The sequence below is a fragment of the Eptesicus fuscus genome, chromosome 1 (assembly GCF_027574615.1).
Source record: "Eptesicus fuscus isolate TK198812 chromosome 1, DD_ASM_mEF_20220401, whole genome shotgun sequence".
NCBI classification, from domain to species: domain Eukaryota; kingdom Metazoa; phylum Chordata; class Mammalia; order Chiroptera; family Vespertilionidae; genus Eptesicus; species Eptesicus fuscus.
Window position 1 is genome coordinate 38,207,858 of NC_072473.1, and position 25,891 is coordinate 38,233,748.

The following is a 25,891-nucleotide window of genomic DNA, read 5'->3' on the forward strand; positions in this document are numbered from 1 at the left end:
AAGAGCATTGAGACGTGCACAAGCACTGAAAAGCTGAGGTACAGAGGCGCACAAATCAGGCTGGCGGCAGGCAACTGGGTGCATTGCTTTTTTCAACCCGAAGGGAGACAAGCTCCCGATTACTCTGAACTCCAGTTTCAGGGGTGACGCTGGGAACCAAAACTCCTACGGGGAGAAGCTGGACTGTCTGCCATCGGGTCGGAAAGTGAGGGTGACTTTCTTGCAGAGGTGTGCCCAGCAATCATTGTTTACTGCGCTGGGGCACAGGATACGGGGACTTGGAAACGCAGAGACAGCTGACTGACAGCCATCGCTGTTTGCCACGCCCTAGCCTAGTGACTCCCTGAGACCCCGCCCCGCACAATCTACAAACCCACCCAAGCTCCACACAGCGGCTTTTGCATATAAATGGCCTGCCCTATCACAGCTTAACCTAACAAACTGCAGCTCTGGTCAGACAGCTCCAAAACCTCCAAACCCCAAGCAAAGAGGAGAAAACTGTAGTTCTCACTGTAGCTCCTGCTGCGTGGCCTCAGACAGTAGCTGACCTGCACCCCACTGGAGATCCAGAAGCTAGTGTATCTAGTGGTCAGTGTGAGACGACACCAGATTTCAACTACTCAAATCCATAAGTGACACATTATGAGGCAGACTCAGTGAGTACCAAAGCCCCACTGAAACAAGTCCTGCCCCATAAATATGTCTCCAGCACATCAGTTCTTCCATTATAGACACAGCGGGTCCTCACAGCCAATTTGCCGAGAGGTCAATTCCTCCCAGTGACACCAACAATCAAGAATTAACTCCAAGGCTGTACACACAGTCCACAAAGGGGTGCACCAAGAGTGTCCACCTCAGGTAACTGGGAGGCCGACCCACTGGGCCATATAGGATACCTAGCACACAAAGCCACCCTACCAACTCAGGGAAGCAGCGAAAATGTGGAGACAAAGAAAGAGATCACAAACAAAAGAAATGGAGGAAAACAAATGACTGGATATAGAGTTCAAAACCACGGTTATAAGGTTTTTCAAGAATTTCCTAGAAAAGACCGATAAATTTAACGAGACCCTCAAGGATATGAAAAAGGACCAACTAGAAATTAAACATACACTGACCGAAATAAAAAATATTATACAGATACCCACCAGCAGACTAGAGGAACGCAAGAATCAAGTCAAAGATTTGAAATACAAAGAAGCAAAAAAACACTAAATCGGGAAAGCAAAAAGAAAAAAGAATCCAAAAATTTGAAGATAGTGTAAGAAGCCTCTGGGACAACTTCAAGTGTACCAACATCAGAATTATGGGGGTGCCAGAAGACGAGAGAGAGAGCAAGATACTGAAAACCTATTTGAAGAAAAAATGACTGAAAACTTCCCCCACCTGGTGAAAAAAGAAAAAGACTTACAAGTCCAGGAAGTGCACAGAACCCCAAACAAAAGGAATACAAACAAAAAGAGGACCACACCAAGACACATCATAATTAAAATGTCAAGAGCAAAAGACAAAGAGAGAATATTAAAAGCAGCAAGAGAAAAACAGTTAGTTACCTACAAGGGAGCACCCATACGATTGTCAGCTGGTTTCTCAACAGAAACTATGCAGGCCAGATGGGAGTGGCAAGAAATATTCAAAGTGATGAATAGCAAGAACCTACAACCAAGAGTACTCTACCCAGCAAAGCTATCATTCAGAATGGAAGGTCAGATAAAGAGCTTCACAGTTAAGAAAAAGCTAGAGGAGTTCATCACCACCAAACCAGTATTATATGAAATGCTGAAAGGTATTCTTTAAAAAGAGGAAGAAGAAAAAGGTAAAGATAAAAATTATGAACAACAAATACATATCTATCAACAAGTGAATCTAAAAATCAAGTGAATTAAAAATCTGAGAAATAGAATAAACTGGTGAATATAATAGAACCAAGGGCATAGAATGGGAGTGGATTGATAATTCTCAGGGGGAAAGGGGTGTAGTGGGTATGGGAAGAGACTGGAAAAAATCGTATACCTATGGATGAGGACAGTGGGGGGGAGTTAAGGGCAGAGGGTGGGGTGGGAACTGGGTGAAGGGGAACTATGGGGGGAAAAAGAAGAAACAATTGTAATAATCTGAACAATAAAGATTTATTAAATTAAAAAAAACAGCATGGTATTGGCAGAAAAATGGACACACAGACCAATAGAACAGAACTGAGAGCCCAGAAATAAAACCACATGTATATGGACAAATAATTCTTGACAAAGGAGACAAAAACACACTATGCAGAAAAGAAAGCCTCTTCAGTAAATGGTGCTGGGGAAATGGGAAAGCCACATGCAAAAGAAAGAACTAGATTACAGTTTGTCCCCACATATACAAATTAATTCAAAATGGATCAAAGAGACTTCCAGTCAAGATGGAGGCATAGATAGAATTCCTTCTTTTTTACCACGGCCTAGTATTCCATTGTGTAGATGCACCACAGTTTTTTAATCCACTCATCTGCTGATGGGCACTTAAGGCTGTTTCCACTCAGCACAGAAGCTGCCATGACACACACTGGCCATTTACAGAGAAATGGCACCGCAGACCTGGTGCCGACAAACCAAGACTCGGCTTCCCCCAAGTGGGACACGGGCCGTGCCACCACCCTAGAGCGACACCCCAACAAATTGCAGCCAATGCTACCAAGACCCCATGGTGCAAAATGTAGCCCAACACCCAGCCCAGCCCTGAACTGGTGGTGGCTGTGGGCACCGGGTAATGACATCACATAGCAACGCCCAGCTTTCTCTCCCTAGCGACTGGCCTCCTTGGAGTTTCTTCAGCCCAGGAAGCCACCTTGCTTTATAGCCAGGTGCAAACATTTTAGTTTAACCAAATGTTTGTGAAGCGTTTTCCCGTGCCTCATCTCATTTGATCTTCACATTAGTCCTAGAGTAGGTAGATAGGAGACTTGGTAGAATCCTATTTTCTTTTCATTAGCAAGATGAAAATAGCGATATTAAAGTATTTCTTCTAATTAATTTCCTTTCAATGTGCACGAATCCATGCACCAGGACACTAGTAAAATAAATAAAGGCTATTATAAAAAAAAGAAGCCACATTAAGACTGGTATGGTGCTTCCTGAAAAAAATTAGTTACCTCTTCTGGGTATCTACATGAAAATTTTGAAACCATTTATTTGCAAAGATATATGTACCACTATGTTTACTGCAACATTATTCATGGTGGCCAACACATGGAAACAGCCAAAGTGTTCAATACAGGATTGGATAAAGAGGATGTGGTACCTATATATAATGGAATACTACTCAGCCATAAGAAAAGATAAAATAGTGCCATTTGCAACATGGATGGACCTTGAGGATATTATGGAAGTGAAATAAGTCAGTCAGAAGAAACTAAACCAAGAACTATATGATTTTATTCATGTGGGATATAAAACTGAAACTCATAGACACAGACAACATATGGTGGTTACTAGAGGGTAGGGGTTGTTAAAGGGTAAAGGGGGGCATATATATATTGTGACAGAAGATGATTTGATTTTGGTTGGTGGGTATGCAATATATCCTGTATATTGCAATATATCATGTATCAGAGAAATGTACACTTGAAACCTATATAATCTTATTAGCCAATCTCACCCCAATAAATAATAAAAAAAAACAGAACTCCTGAATAAAGATATTTCCTGTAAAAAAAATAATAAGTCACATAAGTAAATGTAATCATAGCATATGACATAGCTCAGATGTGAATAATACTTACAATTGTATAATTTAATCTAGAATTATGATAAAACTATATTGGGAAAATGAAGAATAGAAGTACTGTGGAAGAGTCTATAAGTGAGCTAAATTGTCCCATGTATAAAATTAATAGACACCTTTCTTAAAAAAATATCAAGAAGTTAACAGAATAAGCATAATACTTAAAATATGGAGGCAAATACCATAAAAAAAAAAAAAGCTGAGTTGAAAGTGAAAGTGATCACCTCTGGGGAGTGGGAATCACAAGTGGGAGGAATGAGATGAGGCCTATTTTTCTGTTATAAGCCTTGACTTTAAATTATATTCATGTGGCTCTGGTCAGTGTGGCTCAGTTGGTTGAGCATTGTCTTGTGCACCGCAGGGCATATAACCAGGTTACGGGTTCAAACCCTGGTCAGGGTGCGTGTGGGAGGCAACCAATAGATGTTTCTCTCTCACACTGATGTCTCTTTCTCTCTTTCCCTTCCTCTCTTTAAAATCAATAAAAACATATATTCAAAAAAATTAGCCCTAGCTGGTTTGGTTCAGTGGATAGCGTGTCAGCCTGTGGACTGAAGGGTCCCGGGTTCAATTCCAGTCAAGGGCACATGCCTGGGTTGTGGGCTCAATTGTGGTGGGGGGTGTACAGAAGGCAGCCGGTCAATGATTCTCTCTCATCATTGATGTTTCTATCTCTCTCTTCCTTCCTCTCTGAAATAACAAAATCTATATATTAAAAAAATTACATTCATGTGTAACAGATAAAAATAAAATGTAAAATAAAGTATCACAATGTGTGGCATAAAAGAGTAGACATTTATCTAATCCCACCTCCCCACCATGGATGCCCCATTTCTTCCATTCAGAAATGTGGATAATTTGATCCTTTGAAAAGTCTGTTCTCACTCTAACAAAGTATGACAGGAAAAGAATCCCAGTTTCAATGAATACTTTTATTTAACAGATGACCAACTTTGTCTCCCTCTCTCCCTACAACTGGAATTTCACCTGGTTTTCATGCGAGTAGCAAAACAATGACAAAGCTAATCAGAATAAGCTACTCCAAGAAGAGAATTAAGCTAACAGCTTACTTTTTTAACAGACAAAATATAAATATATGCACTGTAGAATGCATAATGGTTTAGTCACTAAGAAATTCAAAGGGGATCCTGAAGAATGGAAGCAAGTCCAGGGTGCAGTAAAGTTGAGCTGAGATGTTGTGCAACCGTTTAAGTGTTCCTGGGCTGCATCTCTTGGCCATTAGCTGAATCTTGACATGGGGGAAGATTTTAGCTAATATCAAGTAGAGATGTGGAAAGCACTAAGTTCACTAAGGGGATGTGCACAGGAACCAAAAGGCAGGAAAAATATTAAACATTGCTGAGAGCATCCACCCCAGGAAGGACTTTACCTGTTTTTGAGAGAACACACACAAAGAGACAGTATTACTATAGTATTCACTAAGCCAGATCTGTCACTTTCTACCTTCCCAATAATATGTCAGCTCTTCTTTATGATATATGGCCAGGAGTTGGCTATCTTTTACAATTTGGGTCCCAGGTCTACTAGACCATAACCTCTTTGAGAATAAGTTTTCCTATAGGCCCCTCCCCACCTCAAATGGATGGCAGGAGATTAATTTCAAGCTCCTCCATTTGTACTGCCCAGCTAAAAATGACTGCTAATGACAATACTACTTACTATCACCACTCCATTCTACCCACCTCTCACTGCATAACCCTCATCCTTCCCCCAAATAAGCCAAAAAATCAAGGAAGAACCTCACCTTCCAGGAGCTCTAAACTGGCACCACCCCCAGTGCTCACATGGCTGACTTTATCCTCTGTGTTCCATTTGGCACAGCAAGTGGCAGTGTCTCCACCACCTGTTGAATGGAAGCCAAGTAAAAATGGGAAAGGAGGAAAAAAAGAATTGGCATCAAAACTTCAGTCATGTACTTGCAAGCCCAAACCAAAAGCTGATGAAACCCCAACTCCATCTCATTAAGAGGTTCCTCCATAAATAATATAACTGTTTAGCTCTCAAGAGTCACTGTGCCAAAAAACCCAGGAAAACTTACCTATTTCCCTTCTACTTTCCTCTGATCAGAATTCTGCCAGCTCACATTGGTAGGAGCTCCATAGATGACCCCTTACCTATGATGGTGATGCAGCCCCTGGAAGTGGCTTTCACCACCTCATCCATGAGGGCTTTGGTCCCTTGGGCAAAAGCTTCCCATTCAAATACGCCCACAGGTCCATTCCACACAATCTGCTTAGCCCTAGTGACAGCCTCAGCGTACTTCTTGCTGCTCTCAGGACCACAGTCCAAGCCCTATGGGACAGAGTTAATAGAGAGGATGAGCTACCAAGAAAATCTACTTAGAGAAACAAATATCACCTTTACCAAAACCAGAACTTAAGGCTGAACACCAGAGTTTCTTCTAGAACCAATATACTCTTCAGTCTTTTAAAATTATAAACATGTTCATGCCCTTTATGGAAGATCAAGTCTAAGGGAAAACCTCAAAGGTTATTTGATAAAATAACTTTCTTAGCCACACTATTATCATTGTGTATTATTGTGAAGAACTAGATTGGTGGTTTTCGATCAGGGTCAGTTCTGCCCCTTCCCAGGGGATACATGGCAATGTCTGGAGACATTTCTGGTTGTCACAACTGGGGAGTGGGGGATGCTACTAGCACCTAGTAGTCAAAGATGTCTTAAACACCCTCTAATGCCATAACAGTCCTCCATAACAAAACAAAAACTACCTGAGATGTCAATAGTGCCAAGTTGAAAAACACTGAACAAATCAGTGGTTCTCAAACTTTGGCATACATAAGAATCACCAGGAGGGCTTGTTTGAGTATAATTGCTGGGCTCTACCCCACCCCCGCCAGAATTTCTGATTCAGTAGGTCTGGGGTGGGCCCAGGAACTTGTTTTTGTTGTTGTTGTTTTTAACAAATTCCAAAATGATAGTAATGGTTCTTGGGACCACACTTTGAGAAACACTGAACTAAATAAAATCTACATGACTAACAAAAGAAAATGACTACATGTATGGGTGTGGGGTGGGGGGTTAATGGTAAGATATGTACACATATAATACCTCAATAAAAAAAAAGTGAAAAAAAAAAGAAAATGACTAAGCAAACTAGTATGTCAACATGATACAATTTTATACAGCTATTAAAATTGAGAACACTACAATCAACTAAATTAGTCTTGAATATACACATACATTTTTCCTTGCTTGTAATCAGTATATTTTTACTATCTTTATATTTTCATAGATTTCTTATACCAGTTTCTACATAGCAAAACAAAAATTCAAAATAGCCCCATCCCTAGCACATAGTTAAATACTTAAGAAATCAACAGATGAACAAAAATGGTTTGGTCCCCACATTACCTATGAAGACAACAGCAATCTGATACCATTGCTTTTCCCCCATGGATTCTCCTCTAAGGAGGATCTCAATGCAACATTTGGAGCCTTCTCTAACAGACCTCCTTGGAGATTCTTTTAAAATGCTTGTTGGTTGGCCCAGCCGGCGTGGCTCAGTGGTTGAACATTGACCTATGAACTAGGAGGTCACGGTTTGATTCCTGGTCCGGGCACATGCCCAGGTTGTGGGCTCAATCCCCAGTGTCGGGCGTGCAGGAGGCAGCCAATCAATGATTTTCTCTCATCATTGATGCTGCTATCTCTCTCTCCTTCTCCCTTCCTCTCTGAAATCAATAAAGATATATTTTTTTTAAAAAATGCTTGTCGGTTGGTTGAATGAATGATACCAAAATATTTTTGTTCACTCACACTATCAACCACCTAAGTGACTCACCATCCAGCCAACAGGTATGCCAGAAGCCACAGTGGCTTGGCCAGTCTTGGCATTCTCATCAAACTTGTCAGCAGTGATAAAGTCAACCGGCAAGGTAATCTTCACACCATTCTTCTCAGCTTTGGACATCAGGTCTTTGACAATCTTGGCTCCCTCTTCATCAAACAGAGAAGTGCCAATCTACACAAGAGACCAAAATTATGAGGATCAGCCTCTATACTAAGAACACTATTACCTCACAAAGTAGACAGGAAGAAGATACAATACAATATAAAAGAACAATTCCAAGATAAAAGAAAAACAACTTGCCAAAATAAATAAAAATGGGAGTTTTTAGGGCTCATGTCAAAAGCTGGTTTTCTTTCTATTTCTCATCAAGAGCTATTTCACATCCACTTGTCATTGGTTTCCTACCTCCATGTTGTTGAGCACCTTAAGGAAGGTAAAAGCCATTCCACCACCGATAATCATCTCATTGACTTTGTCCAGCATATTATTAATCAGCTGGATCTTGTCTGCAACTTTAGCTCTAGAAGGGAAAGCAAGAATCATCACCAAAAGAACAAATAATTGACAAAGTGATAATACATAGAACCTGAGTTTTTATATCAAGGCACAGAAACAGAGAAATGTCCCACAAAGTGACGAAAGTATTGGCTAACTTTGCCTATGTTTCTTTAACCCAAAAGGCCAATTCATTTCTAAGAAATTCTTTTATGGTATGGCTCTAGCCCAAAAATGGCTAAGAAGACCTACTATCATCTAAGGCAGTGATGGGCAACCTTTTGAGCTTGGTGTGTCAAACTTCGCCAAAAAACTGAGCATAACTCGGGTAGTGTGTCACTTTGAGGAAAAAACATTATTTCGCAAATGTTTCATCCTCAGGAGCAGCAAATGTTTCATCCTCGGCATGCGGCCGCCTCAGCGGCCGTGTGTCATCAGAAATGGCTACGCGTGTCAGTGCTGACACGCGTGTCATAGGTTCGCCATCACTGGTCTAAAGGAACCATGAGTTCCAAATAGGTCTATTTTGTTTCTTTCCCCCAAAAAAATCAGAGGGTCAAGATTACTAATTATGCCTGAGCAAGATTGCTAATTGTGTTTCCCCGAGCCTACTCAAAACTGTCTTAACTCTAGAGCAAGGATCAGATTATTTACCAAACTAATACATACTGAGCAAAAATAGAAAGATACGCACTGAGACATTTGCTTTATGGCATTCATTATTCTTTTGGATCACCTGATCCAACATATTTACAGAGTACCTATTATGTGCCAAGCACTATTCTAGGTCTCAAGAAAAATCACTTGACAAAAACAAAGACCCTTACTCCTTTGGTAGAGGGAAATAAGACAATAAATACAGATGTCCTTCCATCTCCCTGTGAAAGAAAAAAGCTCTAACGAAAAACGAGTTCACTTAAAGCACAACCTTTAATGTCCCTCACTAAGTAATAGCTTGCCTTCCATTTACATTCCTATATATCTAAATCCCACTTAAATGAACAAATCACCTGGGCTTGTTTCCTCTTCATTCAATAAAAAAAGATGATGGCTACCCTGTGAGAGGCACTATGCTAGGATTTGTGAAACGGGGTTTCAGAACAATAGTGATGTGGGGAAATGGATGACAAGAGACTGTTTATCTCACTTCTCAAGACTGGTCATCATGAAGGGTCAGAATGGAGTAATGTTATACAGAGAGAGAAGGAGGGAGGAAGGGAGGTGGGGAGAAAATAAGAGGAAAGTAAAGAGACTCAAACTCTTCTAAAGAATGTGGGATATAACTCAAATCCCCTACTACTTCAATAAATCAATGGAATGAAAATACTAAAGAGGGGACTGCCCTAGCCAGTTTGGCTTAGTGGATAGAGCATCTGCCTGTGGACTGAAGGGTCCCAGTTTTGATTCCAGTCAAGGGCACATGCCTGGGTTGCGGGTTCAATCCCCAGTAGGGGGCTTGCAGGAGGTAGCCAATCAATGATTCTCTCATCATTGATGTTTCTATATCTCTCTCCCTCTCTGATAATCAATAAAAGTATATTTTTAAAAAAAGAAGAAGAGGGGACTATCACAGAATAAAAGATACCTAACTACCAAATGTAATACATGGACTTCATTTGGATCCTTATTCAAACAAACTGTAAAAAGATATTTATGAGATGATAGATAACTTCTGAATACAGATGAGATACTATAGATGAAAGTGTTAAATTTTGTTAGGCAGTTATTTAAAAGAAGTATCCTTATCAGTTATGAGATGCATGCAGAAGTATTATAAGTGAAATTATATGATATCTAAGGCTTACTTTATTTTTTTTATCCTCACCCAAGGATATGTTTATTGATTTTAGAGAGAGAAAGTAATAGAGAGAGAGAGAAAAAGAGAGAGAGAGAGAGAAAGGGAAAAAGAGATAGAAACAATGTGAGAGAAGCATCAATTGGTTGCCTCCCATATGCACCCTGACTGAAAATCAAACCCACAACCTAGGTTTGTGCCCCAACCCGGAACTGAACCCACAATTTTTGGTGTGCTGAGCGACGAGCCACCTGGCCAGGGCTAAGGCTTGCTGTAAAATACTCTTGATTAAAAAAAAAGCGTTAGACAGTAGATGAAACAAGATTGGCAAAAATGTCAAAAATTGTTGAAGCAGGGTGACAGACATCTGGGGGTTTATTATACTATTCTCTTAACTTCTGTGAGTGTTTGAGTGCTTCCACAATAATGTCTTTTAATAAAAAGTAAAATTTTTCCCAAAATCATTAATGGTCTAAGGAGACTACACTGCAAGAAAGGTGGCAAAAAAACAACAACAAACAAACAAACAAACAAAAACCCTCCACATCAGCTTCCCCAAAACAAATATTTCAAGCTGAGTTTAAAACCTAATCATAACCACTAGGTGGCACTCACTCCCAAATTCCATGTCTACAGAAGGTTAGAAAATCAAATCAGCTCAATTGCTAATCTCCAGGGAAGCAACAATCAGTCTGAACTTTATAAGGTCACAAGACACAGATGACCCGTACCCACCTGAATTATTTTTAGGACCCTGAAACTGGGCTCACAAAACCTGGAGAGCAATTATGCTATGTGAAATTGACACTCAACTCCAGAGTCAGCTTTCATAGGGGAATGCTGAGCGTGTTCATTCCCATGAGAACTAAAGCTCTACTCATAGAAGGGTCAGAGGCTCACAGTCATAAAGAGGCTGGTACCTAGTTAGCCATGCCAAGTGATAGGAAGTTATCTTTTCCAAGCAGTGCCAGGTCCCTGTCCCTACTCTATTGCCTAAAATTTAACCAGCTAGCCTCTTGACCCACAATTCTAAAATTTCTATTTTAACTAAGCCATCACAATATAATTATTCACATAGTATATTTACCCATAGGAGAAAATATAAAATGGTATGTGATCTGGAGAAATGAGTTCTAAATGATATATTAAACACAAATGAGGAGGTTCTCCTAGTTATTCCTGGCCAGATTATATGGCTCTGAAAGGCTCAAAGGCATCAAAAATTAAAATTGTTCGATGAGCACCTGTGGTGGACCTTTCCCATTCTTTTCTCCAGAACCATTTTTTATTCCTTCTCAGCCCTATTCTCTATCCCAAGAGGCTGACCTGCATGGACTTCCTCAAGGGACTCCCTTGCCCTCTGGCTTCTAGTTGGGTTGCAGCCAACTGGGGGCGAGAAGAGTGCATCAGCAGAAGATTGAAGGGACATCAGAATATTATTTCCCTGGCTCCCTCCATGACATATATCTATCCCTATGTCCCCTGTCCTATCAGAGAGCCCTCTCCATACATCTACCCTCTCTGGATTTTGGAAACCATTCCCTCTCTTTGTCCCTTCAGGCCTAGGGATGGTAATAGCTGTTGCTTGGCCCAGATTACTGCACTATCCCCGTTAAGTTTCTCTGAAAGCTACCCATACCTTTGTAGATAGTCTCTTTATTAAATTCTCCTCTATTACCCAGTTTGATTGTGCTATCTGACAATAAACACCCAAGTTATGGCCTCCTACCAGGCAAACACATTACTGAAAGCATAATCTTGAAGAGTTCTTCATACCCGCCCAGGATGGCCAGGAAGGGTCGCTCTGGGCTTTCCAATGCCTTGGCAAAGTAGTTCAGCTCCTTCTTCATCAAAAAACCTCCAGCTTTCTGTGGCAGATTGACACCAACCATAGAGCTAGAAAAGACCAGAGACATTCAAATTGTAGTCAGTCCCTACCAATTCTCCCCAATTCTAGAGACCATCTCCTTATCACTGAAATACTTTGGAGATTCCAGGAGACCATGATTTTCATCCCTAAACTGCAACAAAAACACTTAGGTGTAAATTTTTTACTAATAGTGCAGTGTCAAGGGGCAAATGAAAAGCAACTGCCTTAAGCAGAATTTAATATACCCAATTATTAGTAGTCTTCAGGCCAAGGGTTTAATTCCAATAAATAATCAGCCAGTTGATGACAAGAGAAGATTCCTAAATTTTCTTCCTACTGACAGCATAAGATTCTGATGCCAAAATGTTCACAGAGGGTGAACTTTACATGAAACATCCACAATGAGAACAAGCAACTGCTTACTGAAGATCAAAAAAAGCTCCAATTCTCACCTTTTACTTTTATTTCCACTTTGGATCAGAGACACTCAACAAGAACCACAATCTAAGTGGTAGCTACAATTAGAGATAGAATCTATAGGATCACAGTATACTACAGATGTCTCTAAAAGCAACCCAGAGATTGGGCTGCTTGAGTAAACAGAAGAATACTGTTCCCAGCTTAATATCAAATAAGACTCGTAGTACCTGTGAGCTCGGTGAGCAGTGCCAAAAGCATCATTGACATAGACATCCCCTAGCTTGGAAAGTGAAGCTCGGAAGGCTTCTACTTTAGCTGGATCTGCTTTAACCTGCAGAGAAAAAAGAAAGGAAAAACCAAGAACAGTAAATGTTGATGGCTGCAAAGACAACTATAAAAGCATTTCATACAAAGAGTCTTCTTGAACATTCTCTAAAGACCCTGAGTTAGTGAGACATCAATATTTACAACTAGCAACAGGGTCTGCTCTTTCCTCCAAGTATTCCAGGTCTTTTGGTCAACTTTACATGTTTTTTCTCTCCTTTGCCTTCCCTCAAATTGCAAACCTAAGATTCCTGACCCGTGGTTTAACTGCTTAATCACATAAGGCTAATAACGACATCTCATTTTTCACTGGCCTCTCCCCTACTTCTAGAACAAGATTCTGATTAGTCTTCTCTCTCCTTGACTCATTTCCTCATTTTTAACATATTCTCCTTATAAGAGAGGAAAGAATGCTGGCTACCCAAGCCTTTCTGCAAAGGGAGAGGTCCTCACACATATTCCTCATGAAAGCAACAACAGCAGGCTGGGACAGAACAGGCAGACAGAAACATGACAAGAGAAAAGGACCTCAGAAACATTTTATGCTCACTAAAAGGAGGTATTTTATATGGCCTTTCCTGAAGTTAGGCATTTGAGAAAATAAGAAATACACTTCTACAAAAAAAGAAGAATAAGTAAAATAGAGGGCTCTGAAATATCAGCTCACTATCCAGGGATACCACCTCCCAAAGGGGACAAAAAGCAGGATGGCAGGATGAACAAAGTCTCTGGGAGGAGACTAAGCAAAGATGCACAGGAAGCCAGATGAAGGGAGAGATGACACAGCACAAAGCAGATGTTCATTTTAGTCATTGCCCACTCCCATCCTCCTACGTATCAAGATGAAAGCAGCTGCCACAAAGAACATGAGAGCTTTCTTCTAATGACCCAAAGAATACAGGCACACTAATGCTAAAACTAAAGACTGCAAAGCCCCCATAATCTCTCTAGAATGGAATATCATCAGCTACTGGTGACTGGAAGATGATTCATATAGTAATGAAAACAATGCCTCGATGACAGGAGACCTGAGTTCTAAGCCCAGTTCTGACACAAATTCACAGCATTAACTTTTGGCAAGTTGCTCTCTATCCCTAAAATCTTCCCATATTAAAAAGGCATAATAACCCCTCTATTCAAGAATCATTTGAGGCAAAATGGCAAATTGAAAGCTCTTCATGCAAGTGCTTTAGAAATTAATAATAATAATCAGAATCCACTTCTCATTTTTCTTCTGCCAATAACTAGAAGGAAGAGAATGCCCCTAAAAGACCAATGCAGAGACACTGGATAAAGGAAACATTTTATGTCCTCGCTTTGTTTTTACCCATTTTAAACTCATGACCTGCTCCTGAAACTTCAAGCATCGAAAGCTAGTGGACACTAAATGTAACGTCAACTAAAGAAAAGTCATAGACTAGCGTAGTTAGTTCCTCACTAAAAGTCATAGACTAGCGTAGTTAGTTCCTCACTTCCTTAATAAAAGGTTTTGCCTCAATTTTTCAGTTGCCTCCTGCCTCAAGTCCTAGAGTCTGTGCAGCTCGAGTTTCGGTCTAAAAGGGCACCAAATTTAGGTCAGCATTTTACTTCTACTAGTAAGATCATGCCAAAGGCACAATAAGGCAAGACGACCAAAGCCTGTGGTGCTAAGAAAAGAAACTGCTTGAAAGAAGGCACTCCAGTGACCTTAAGAAATGTCAGGCCCTAGCTGGTTTGGCACAGTGGATAGAGCATTGACCTGTGGATTGAAAGGTCCCAGGTTCAATTCTAGTCAAGGGCACATGCCCGGGTTGGGGGCTCAATCCCCAGTAGGGGGCGTGCAGGAGGCAGCCAATCAATGATTCTCTCTTGTTGATGTTTCTATCTCTCCCTCTCCCTCTCTGAAATCAATAAAAGTTAAAAAAAAAGAAAGAAATGTCAGAAGAGTGAGACACTAGCCTCAGAGTATCTTGTTCCCCAAGACACAAAAGACCTTAAGAATGCAAAGCACTCAAGGGATGCCTTTAGCTTCCTTTCTACCAATAAGGCAAATCCCAAATCATCCTCCAAGAGCCAGCTATATCGTTTAATATTTGAATTCCAGTTGTCAGGTCATAGTAACTTGGTTTTGTGGGTTACCTATCTATGGTTGCTTTCGGAACTTTTTTGGGGGGGTTCCTTTTTTTATTGTGTGTGTGTTGTTTTTTTCCTATGGTTGTTTTGGCATGACAATAGCAGAGTTGAGTAGTTCCAACAGAGACCATATACGGTTGTGATTGACTGTATGGCCCACAAAGTCTAAAATATTTACTGTTTGGCCTTCTACAGAAAAGGTTTGCATATCTAATGGACTGAGCTATATATAAAGCTCAGCAACAGAAGAACCACTGACTCTAACTTTAGTCAAATGACTGCCTTTCTAAGACTCAGTTTCTTTTTTTGTTGTTGTCTAGAGAATGAGGGAGGGAGGGAGGGAGGGAGGGAGGGAGGGTGGGCTCAAGAGAGAGATTTTTTGTTCCACTTATTTATGTATTCATTGGCTGATTCTTATATGTGTCCTGACTGGAGATCAAACCGCAACCTTGGCATATTGGGAGGACTCTCTAACCAACTAAGCTATCTGGCCAGGGCTGAAATTTAGTTTCTTTATGAAATGATGATACTTATACTTCGTGATCTTAAAGAGAAATCCAAAGAAAAAATGCTTTACAATTCTTAAGAAAAATGCCTTAAATCCAAAGCATTATCATTATGACCATCATTTACCCAACTACAATCATTGTCCCTTTCCACTTGACTTAGGAAAGTACTTTTTCTGCTCACAAATTCTTTTATAAGGAAACCCAAATTAGCCCAGCCAGTATGGCTAGTGGTTGAGCACTGACCTATGAACCAGGAGGTCGTGATTTGATTCCCAGTCAGGGTTCAATCCCCAGTGTGGGACGTGCAGGAGGCAGCCAATCAATGATTCTCTCTCATCACTGATGTTTCTATCTCTCTCTTCCTCTCTCCCTTCCTCTCTGAAATCAATAAAAATATTTTTTTAAAAAGAAAATCCGAATTATATCAAATTTAACCTACTGTTTTAAAAATACCAAGCTCAAGTTTTAAGTTAATTCCCCCCCTTCTAAATAAGAACAGATTGTCCTTCAATAACATGCTAGGTCCTATTGCTTAGGAAAACTGTTTCATCCTTGAAAAACAAAAGAAAATATTAAATTGACTCTGCTGGAAGAACACCTGGGGGTGCATGGACACTCATCCCCAAAACCATCTATGAACATCTGCACTCAGCACTTGGGAATCACAGCCTACCCTTTGATAGGATTATGACATCGTGTAAGAAAGAAAATTATTGTATACCATAGGCCAGATGTATGACAAATGGACAGTTGGAAACAGCATGTTAACTGAATACTCTGAAACCCAAATGTTATTCACATATTTTTCAAAGGTTTTCAAAACCCCTTGAACCTCTATTCCTTAACCTAGGTGGTGGTTATACAGGTGTTAGTTTACTTTTTGATAATTCATCAAGCTGTGCATTTGTGCATTTTGATATGTATGTTATACTTCAAAAAGGTGTCTATGGAAAAATAAACATGAACTTCCTCTATTCTTCAATCAATCTCTTACAGACTCAGCCCTCCTCACAGCACTGTCAAAAATCACAGGTCCACCCTAGCAGGCTTGGCTCAGTAGGTAGAGCATCAACCAGCCTGTGGACTGAAGGGTCCTGGGTTTGATTCCGGTCAAGGGCACAAGTCCAGGTTGTGGGCTCAATCCCCAGTAGGGGGCATGCAGGAGGCAGTCCATCAATGATTCTCATCATTAATGTTTCTATCTCTCCCTCTCCCTTCCTCTCTGAAATACATAAAAATATACAAATAAATTCTTAAAATCACAGGTCCTACCTTGTTCCCAGAAGCATCTTTTCCCTTCCCTTCTTCTTCCACATGAAACCGAAGGTTCTCCAACAGGATGACAGACCCAGCAGCTGGGGCAGCACAAGCTTTCTCCACTTCAGGCCCCACGCAATCCTTCAAGAATAAAACATCCCTGGGGAGAGCATGAGATGGAGAGACTTAAGCAGTCTGAAAGTTAAGAACCAGTAACAATATGCTTGACAACATCTCCTATCCCAACGTCCACCAGCGCCAGAGCTGACACTTACTTGCCCAGCAGAGATTTGAGTTCTACAGCAACTGGCTCCAAAGAGTACTTGTCAGGCATGGGGACACCATCAGGCCGACCCAGGTGGCTCATAAGAACAACTGACTTGGCTCCATTGTCCAAGCAGAATTTTATACTTGGGATGGCAGCCTTGATTCTGCAACCAGAAAGAGACAGCAGGTAGAACAAGGTTACTCCTAGAAATTAGTGGGAAATATGTCATCCATGGCCTCATAAAACATAAAGCCCATTTTCTTTTCCAAATTCCTTCAAATGTACTTTCAGCAATTCACTGATGATCCTCAGATACATGTTCAGGGGAAGAAGTTAATTACAATGCCCACCCTCCAACTAGGATTATACATTCTCATCATGGTTTGCCCCTTATGCAGGAGGCCTCTCCCACCCCATTTCCCATGGCCCCTCCCCCCGGCCAGCCACCCCTGATCGGCCTCTCCCACCCCATCGAGGGCAGGGTGGCCAGCCAACACCCACCCTCCACGGCTGCTCCCCCAGCCAGCCCCGCCCCCGGTTGGCCCCCAATCCCCCATCAGCCGACAGCCCCTCCCCCAGGCTGGCCAGGCCCTGATCGTGGCGGGCCGGCCGTCTCCTCCTCCCAACAGGCCCGGCCCTGATCTTCCGATTGGGGCCAGGCCAGCTGGACCCCACCTGTGCACCAATTCATGCACTGGGCCTCTAGTCTATATAATAAAAGCCTAAGTGACTGTTACAGTGGAACAACCAGAACGACCAGTCGCTATGATGCGCACTGACCATCAGGAGGCAAACGCTCAAAGCAGGAGCTGCCCCCAGGAGGCAGTACAGGTAGAACAAGGTTACTCCTAGAAATTAGTGGGAAATATGTCATTCATGGCCTCATAAAACATAAAGCCCTTTTTCTTTCTCACAGGGGGAGCGTGGCTCAGCCAGAAGCCAGGCTCATGGCTGGCAAGCACAGCGGCGATGGCGGGAGCCACTCCCGCCTCTTGCAGCAGCACTAAGGAGCAGCGAGCAGGTGGGTGGTAAGGAGCGAAGGGTCTCGGACTGTGAGAGGGATGTCCACCTGCCGGCTTAGGCCTGTTCTCCCAGGGGAACAGGCCTAAGCCAGCAGGCGGACATCCCATAGGGGTCCCGGAATGTGAGAGGGCATAGGCCGGGTTGAGGGCCCCTCCCCGGCCCCGTGCACAAATTTCATGCACCAGGCCTCTAGTAAAACAATTAACAACATATATCAATCTCAGATGGTGATAACTATGGAGAAAATAAAGCAAAGTAAGGGGAAAAGATTGAATGGGGAACAGAGGTGGAGGGGATTTTAGGAAGGGTGGCCAGGGACAGTCTCTGATAAGGTGACATTTCAGCACATCAGAGTATGGAGTAACAAAAAACAAGTTATGTTTCTAAAAAACCTATGCTATTTAGCATATATAAAAAATAATTTAGCTGAAACTGGTTTGGCTCAGTGGATAGAGCGTTGGTCTGCAGACTGAAGGGTCCCAGGTTCGATTCCAGTCAAGGGCATGTACATTGGTTGCAGGCACATCCCTGGTGGGGGGTGTGCAGGAGGCAGCTGGTCGATGTTTCTCTCTCATCAATGTTTCTAGCTCTCTATCCCTCTCCCTTCCTCTCTGTAAAAAGTCAATAAAATATATTTAATAAATAAATAAATAAATAAATAAAAAATAAAAATAAAAAATCATTTATACCAAATAAAGAGTAAATCTTTATCAGGTATAAAGTTTGCCCAATGAAAACAAATTAATATTCAGGGCTCTCCTTTGTCAGCAAGTTCTATTATTTCTAAACCCCATGGATTTCTAAACATGAAAAGATCTACTCTGACATGTTTTTCTACTTTTTATTCATAAAATACCTTCACAGGCAGCCATACTTCCAATCTTTTCTGTGTACTGCAGAAAATAATGTAACTCAAGAAGGGTCAGTGCTGCCTTGTACAAAGACCTTCCACTATGGTACAGCAGAAATGTTCTTGGCAGACAGTCAGGCTCTATTCTGGGGCCAATATCTGAGATAGTTCTGGATCTAGACATGAACAGTCCAATATGATAGCCGTCAGACACATATGTCTCTTAGATGCTAGAAATGTGACTAGCCCACATTGAGATGTACTATAGTGTAAAACACACGCCAGATCTCAAAGACTTAATACCAAAAAAGGTAAATGTCCCTTTGATTATTTTGCAGATTACATATTGAAATGATTATTTTAGACTTACTGAATTAAATAAAATATATTATTAAAACCAAGTTCACCCATTTCTTTTTACTTTTCTAATGTGACAACTAGAAAATTTTCAATTATGTGTGGCTCATATTATATTCACATTAGACAACACTGGTCTAATAATTGAAAAGCACCTTTCAAGCTCAAAACTTTCATTTAAAATTTAAAATACTGGAGGAGGGGGCTGGAAGGTGGAGGAGAGATTGAAAAAAAAGAAAGAAAGAATTCATGGACATGGACAACAGTGTGGTAATTACCAGGGGAGTGGGTGGGAAGAGGTAGAAGAAGGTAAAGGAGAGATAAATGGTGATGGAAAGAGATTTTACTTGGGATGGTGAACATACAATACAGTTTACAGATGATGTGTTGTAGAATTGTGCCCCTGAAAACTATATAATTCCGTTAACCAGTGTAACTGAAATAAATTCAATAAAAAGAAAAAAATAAACATCTTTACAGTGGTAAAAAGAAACAAATAAAACTTAAAATAAAAACCTTGGCCCTAGCTAGTTTAGCTCAGTGGACAGTGTCAGCCTGTGGACCGAAGGGTCTCGGGTTTGATTCCAGTCAAGGGAACATGCCAGGGTTGCAGGCTCAATCCCCAGTACAGGGGGGGAGGGGGGGAGGGGTGTTCAGGAGGCAGCCAATCAATGATTCTCTCTCATCATTGATGTTTCTAACACTCTCTCCCTCTCTTCCTCTCTGAAATCAATAAAAATAAAAATATTTTTTAAAAAACTTGTATCACAATCTAGTCAAAAGCAAGAGCAGTACTACCACTTAAATTTCTGCTTCTCAATCTACACAGATTGAAAATATTACTTCTAAAGTCTTTTCCCTTACGTCAAAATTCTCAAAAACTGATTTTATCTGGACCAAAACTGGAATAGGCGTTTATAATACTACATATAACCTTAATAATTATTAGTAATTTAAAAATCCTTCTCTTGCACAGTTCATTTTGCAAGGGAAGACAAGAAACCTTAAACTCTGACATTCATTAAAAATGCATAACCCCAAATTCTTCAAATTTTCAAAAATCGGGGGCAGAAAAAAAAATCACTTTCTTAAGATAATTTTTTCAATTTCTACATTCTCATTAAGAAAGCTGACCAGGGAGCTATTGAAATCTTGCTCGCTGGCATATGTCATCAATTTGGCACAAATAAATTCTCATAAAAATTCTCCAAAGAAAACAGACCAAGGGTAGTTTGGTGAAAATCCATGTTCATTCATATCACTTAAATTATCCTAGTTGTATGATAAGAAAGGAAAACCACTTCATCCTATTTTTTTTTAACCATTTCATCCTTCATAGCTACACCAACACACATCATAACCTAGCACAATGCTTAGCAGGAACCTTACCTCTGATTGTTTGTTATCTGGTTGTTCTTCATAGGAACATTGAAGTCCACTCTAAAAAGGAAACAAAATTCAGGTTCAGAATCATGATCAATGCATTATTCCCTCAAAGATTAGAAAAGTACTTTTAGTGAACCAGTTAAACAAGTTAGAAGTTCAAAAATCACCTTAAAATTAAAAAGCGGTATAAGGAGTCAAAATAATGGTTAGCCATAAAGAGGAGGAGGATGGTAGTGACTGAGATAGGACACCAGAGGGGTCTTCTGGGGTCCTGGTAATGTTCTATTTCTTGACTGGGATGATTGTACAAATATGCTCATTTTGTGATTCCTCAAGCTTATGATTTGTGTCCTTTACGGTATGTATCTCATACTTTAAAAGAGAAATTTATAAAAATTAAAAATAAAACTTAACTGAAATAACAGGAACTAGCCCTGAAGGCCTGGGTAGCTAAAAGCTATTCTATCTAGCAGTCACAAACAGTGGCTGGCATTGTCCTGCACTAGAGATTGGAAGTCGTAGCAGACCTACCTAATACACAGACACAAACCCAAACAGACAGCCAAAATGGTGAGACAAAAAAAAAAAAAAAAAGCCAGAAATGAAAGAACAAGTGAATTTTCCAGAAGAGGAGTTAAATGAAAGGGAGAAAAGAAATTTATCAGATATAGAGTTCAGAATAATGATGGCAAAGATTCTCAACATGAGAAAAGATATACTATGAAAAATGATATTGCACTAATAAAGAACACAGTGGAAGGACTACCAAGCAGATTAGGACAATACAATGATTAGATCAGTGAATTAGAAGACAGGGTAGAAAAAAATTACTCAATCAGAAAACCAAACAGAAAACATTTTTAAAAAACAGGAGGACAACTTAAGGGAAAGGGACACCATGAAATGTAACAACATTCATATAATAGGTATGCCAGAAGGCGAAGAAAGTGAGCAAGGGATAGAAAATGTGCTTGAAGAAATAATGGCAGAAAACTTACCTAACCTGGTGAAGGAAAAAGTCACACAAGTTCAGGAGGCACAGAGAATCCCAAGCAAGAAGAACCGAAACAGGCCTATGCCCAGACACATCATAATTAAAATGCCAAAAATTAAAGACAAAGAGAGAATCTGATAGGTAGCAAGAGAAAAGCAATTTGTTACCTACAAAGAAGCTCTAATAAGGCTGACACCCGATTTCTCATCAGAAACTCTACAGGCCAGAAGGGATTGGCATGAAGTATTCAAGGTAATGAAAAGCAAGAACCGGACACCAAGATTACTATGTCGAGCAAGATTACCATTCAAAATAAATGGTGAAATAAAGAGCTTCCCAGACCAGAGAAAGGTAAAGGAGTTTATCACCACCAAACCAGCACTACAAGAAACGCTAAAGGGACTGTTGTAATGAGAAGAAATAGAGAAAGAGAGAAACACAGGCATATATAATTAAAATGGCAATAAATAAGTACCCATCAATAACCTTAAATATAAATGGATTAAATGCTCCAAACAAAATACATAGGATATATGAACAGATTTTTTAAAAAACATGACCCAATTATATGCTGCTTACAAGAGACCCACCTCAGAACAAAAGACTCACACAGGATAATTGAAGAAATGGAAAAAAATTATTCCATGTAAATAGAAACAAACAAAAAAGCTGCGGTAGCAAAACTCGTATCTGACAAAATATACTTCAAAATGAAGGCTATCACAAGAAAAAATAAAGGTCACTACATAATACTAAAGGGATCAATCCAGCAAGAGGATATAATCCTGGTAAACACGTATGCACCCAATACAGGAGCACCTAAATATATTTACAAAACCTGCTAGAGGTCTTTAAGGGAGAAAATGACAGCAAGACTGTCATATTAGGGGGCTTTTAACACCTCACTGACTTCACTGGTTAGATCTTCCAGACAAAAAATTGACAAGGAAACAGAGACTCTAAAAGACACACTGGATCAGATGGATTTAATTGACATTTATGGAATAATTCACCCCAAAGCTGCAGAATATACATTCTCCTCAAGTGCACATGAGTCATTCTAAAAGACAGAAAACATGTTAGGACACAAAATAAGTCTCTACAAGTTCAAAAATCTGTAAGAGCTAATATGCAAATGGTCATCACATAATCACGTCATAACAGCTCACACACTCAACACTGGGGAGAGAAGAATGGGGATCAGCCAGGCACAAATGAGCTCACGAAAGAGGAATGGAGACCAGCCAGGCTGAAGCCCAGGAGAAGGACAAGCCGCACGGCCTGTGGTCCCAGGTGCCAGTGGCTGGGGCTACAGCCCGGGGGAGAGACAAGCCACCCGCCCTGTGGTCCCAGGCACCTGTGGCTGTGCTTGCACCTGCAGCCCAGGAGAGGGACAAGCCACCCGCCCCACGGTCCTAGGTGCCAGCACCAGCGGCTGCAGCCCAGGAGAGGGACAAGCCACCTGCCCCATGGGCCCAGGTGCCTGCGGCCGCAGCCCAAGCAAAGCCGCCCACCCACGGTCCCCTGCGGCTGTGCATGGCCTGGGCAAAGCCAGCCCAGGTCCTGGGTGCCTGCGGCTGGCCAGAAGGAGGGAGGCCCAGGTCCCGGGTGCCTACAACGGTGGGAGGAGGGAATCCTGGGTCCCGAGTGCGAGGCAAGGCAGAGGCAGTTAGGGGCGATCAGGCCAGCAGGGGAGCAGTTAGGGGCAATCAGGCAGGTTGGGGAGCAGTTAGAGGCTATCAGGCAGGCAGGCGGGCGGTTGGGAGCCAGTGGTCCTGGATTGCGAGAGGCAGTCGGACATTCCCCGAGGGGTCCTGAATTGGAGAGGGTGCAGGCCGGGCTGAAGTACCCCCACCCCCATGCACAAATTTAGTGCACTGGACCTCTAGTCTATATATATAAAGCCCTAATATGGAAATAGACCAAACGTCAGAACAACCAAACAACTGGTCGCTATGATGTGTGCTGACCACCAGTGAGCACACACGGTACATGGCGGGTGTCAGCAGCAGGCAGCAGAGGGCAGAACATGGCGGGTGTTGGCCATGGTGGGATGGTGGAGCAGGTGAGCGGCGGCGCCAGACCAAGGCGGGACACCAGTCGCTGTCATCGGGGCAAGCCTCTGGTGGTTACTAAAAATTCTTTGCTCCTGTGTGCCACAGTCCTGCCCAGCACTCACACCTGCTGCCGATGCAGGCCCCGATAACACCCGCTGCTGACATCGGAGCTGCCGCTTGCACCCACTGCCAGCGCCCGGTGCCGGTCCCAATTGCTCAGTGCTATCAGCTGGTGCATGTGGCGGCTGCCAGCCTCAATCACACCTGAGGGCTTCTCCACCTCTCCCTACTCCAGAGGGGCGATCAGGGCAGCAGCCGCTGTGCGCACCCACTGACAGCACAGGACCCACTCACACCCGCTGCTAGCACCAGCCCCAATTGCTCCATGCCAAATTAGCGGGTGTGAGCGGGACTGGCACCGTCACTGTGTGGGAGCAGCAGTGGCGGGAGCGGGATTGGCGGCAGAGAAGAGATTGGGGACTGTGGCAGAAGGGGCTGGGTGTGGGTGCAGAGGATGGGCCGATACCCGCCCCTGTGCCCACCGCAGCCTCACAGCCTACAGTTCCTTTCAAGGTGCACAAATTTGTGCACTGAGCCCCTAGTATTTAAAAAATTTCAAGTATCTTCTCAGACCACACTGGAATGAAATAAGAAATCAACACTCAAAAACATTCAAACACATAGAGGTTAGATATCATGTTATTAAAGAACTAGAGGCCTTGTGCACAAATTAATGCATGGGTGGGGTCTGGCCAGCCCGCCCTGATTGGTACCGAGGGGGGAGGGGCCACAAGTGGATGGCCGGCTGGCCCGCTCCCAATCGGGGTGGCAGGGGCTGATTGGGGATGGGACCGGCTGCGGGGAGGGGCTGCAGGCAGTTGGCTGGCTATCCCCACCCCCTGGTCAAACTCCAAGTTGAGGGGACAATTTGCATATTAGCTTTTAATTATATAGGATGAATGGGTTACCAATGAGATCAAGAAAGAAATAAAAAAACTTCCTAGAAACAAGTGAAAATGAACACACAACTAACCAAATTCTAGGACATAGCAAAAGCAATCCTGAGGACATAGCAAAAGCAATGGAAAGGAAAGTTCATAGTACTACAGGCCTACTTCAAAAAACAAGAAACATAAATAGTAAACTATTTAACCCTACAACTTAAAGAATTAGAAATAGAACAATAAGAAAAGCCCAGAGTAAGTAGAAGGAAGGAAATAATAAAGATTAGAGCAGAAATAAATGACATAGAGGTTAAAAAATAATACCAAAAAAATCAATGAAACCAAGAGCTGGTTCTTTGAAAAGATAAACCAGATTGATGAACCATTAGCCAGACTCATCCAGACACAAAGAGAGGACCCAAATAAATAAAATCAGAAATGAAATTAGCAAAGTAACAACTGACACCACAGAAATACAAAGGAGTGTAAGAAAATACTATTAATAACTTTATGCCAACAAGCTGGACAATGTGGATAAGATGGGCTAATTCCTAGAAAAACGCATTCTCATAAAACTAAATCAGGAAGAATCAGAAAACCTGAACAGGCCAATAACTGATGAAATAGAAGTAATAATCAAAAAACTCCCAGCAAACAAAAGCCCTGGTCTGGATGGCTTCACAGAGGAGTTTTATCAAACCTTTAAATAACAACTAACACCTATTTCCTCAAACTATTCCAAAAAATCCAAGGAAGGAATACTTCCAATTATCCTAAGTCCAAAACCAGATAAAGCACTACAAAAGAAAGAGAACTACAGGCCTGATGAACATAAATGCTAAAATCTTTAACAAAATTTTAGAAAATCAGATCCAGCAATACATTAAAAAAATCATATACCATGTCCAACTGGGATTTATTCCAGGGATGCAAGGCTGGTACAATATCCGCAAATCAATAAACATGATACATCACATAAACAAATTGAGAGTCAAAAATCACATAATCATATCAGTAGATGCAAAAAAGCATTCAACAAAATCCAACACCCATTTTTGATAGAAACTCTCAGCAGCCCTAGCTGGTCTGGCTCACTGTACAGAGCATTGGCCTATGGACCAAAGGGTCCCGGGTTCAATTCCAGTCAAGGACACATACAGTGGTTGCAGACTGCTCCCCAGCCCAGGCACTGGTCGGGGCTCGTGCAGGAGGCAACCAATCGATGTGTTTCTCTCACATCAATGTTTCTCTTTGTCTTTCCCTCTCCCACTCTCCCTAAAAATCAATGGAAAAATATCCACAGGTGAGGATTAACACACACACACGCACACACACACACGCGCGCGCGCGCGCGCGCGCAAACTCGCAAAGTGGGAATAGAGAGGTCATATCTCAACACAATAAAGGCCATATATGACAAATCTACAGACATCATACTTAATGGGCAAAAACTAAAATCATTTCACCTAAGAACAGGAATAAGACAAGGATGTCCGCTTTTACCACTCTTATTCAACATAGTACTGGAAGTCCTAGCCATAGCAATCAGACTAGAAGAAATAAAAGACATTCAAAATGAAAAGGAAGTAAAACTCTCATTATTTGCAGATGACATGATATTGTACATAGAAAA

The 25,891-nt window shown here is 41.6% G+C and overlaps 1 protein-coding gene across 2 annotated transcripts in view; it reads right to left on the reverse strand.

Annotated features, from left to right (window-relative positions):
• Nucleotides 1-4,673: 4,673 nt before the first annotated feature.
• PGK1 (phosphoglycerate kinase 1) overlaps nucleotides 4,674-25,891 on the reverse strand; it is a 38,045-nt gene continuing 16,827 nt past the window's right edge. For both annotated transcript variants that reach the window (XM_054721083.1, XM_054721089.1), the window contains exons 2-11: nucleotides 20,267-20,317; nucleotides 16,655-16,810; nucleotides 16,395-16,539; nucleotides 12,405-12,508; nucleotides 11,664-11,783; nucleotides 8,003-8,117; nucleotides 7,589-7,768; nucleotides 5,898-6,075; nucleotides 5,528-5,626; nucleotides 4,674-5,152 (exon numbers count right to left, since the gene is read on the reverse strand). In XM_054721083.1, the coding sequence (XP_054577058.1) occupies nucleotides 5,112-5,152; nucleotides 5,528-5,626; nucleotides 5,898-6,075; nucleotides 7,589-7,768; nucleotides 8,003-8,117; nucleotides 11,664-11,783; nucleotides 12,405-12,508; nucleotides 16,395-16,539; nucleotides 16,655-16,810; nucleotides 20,267-20,317 (1,189 nt within the window). In that variant the 3' untranslated portion in view covers nucleotides 4,674-5,111. The remainder of the gene's footprint in view (nucleotides 5,153-5,527; nucleotides 5,627-5,897; nucleotides 6,076-7,588; nucleotides 7,769-8,002; nucleotides 8,118-11,663; nucleotides 11,784-12,404; nucleotides 12,509-16,394; nucleotides 16,540-16,654; nucleotides 16,811-20,266; nucleotides 20,318-25,891) is intronic.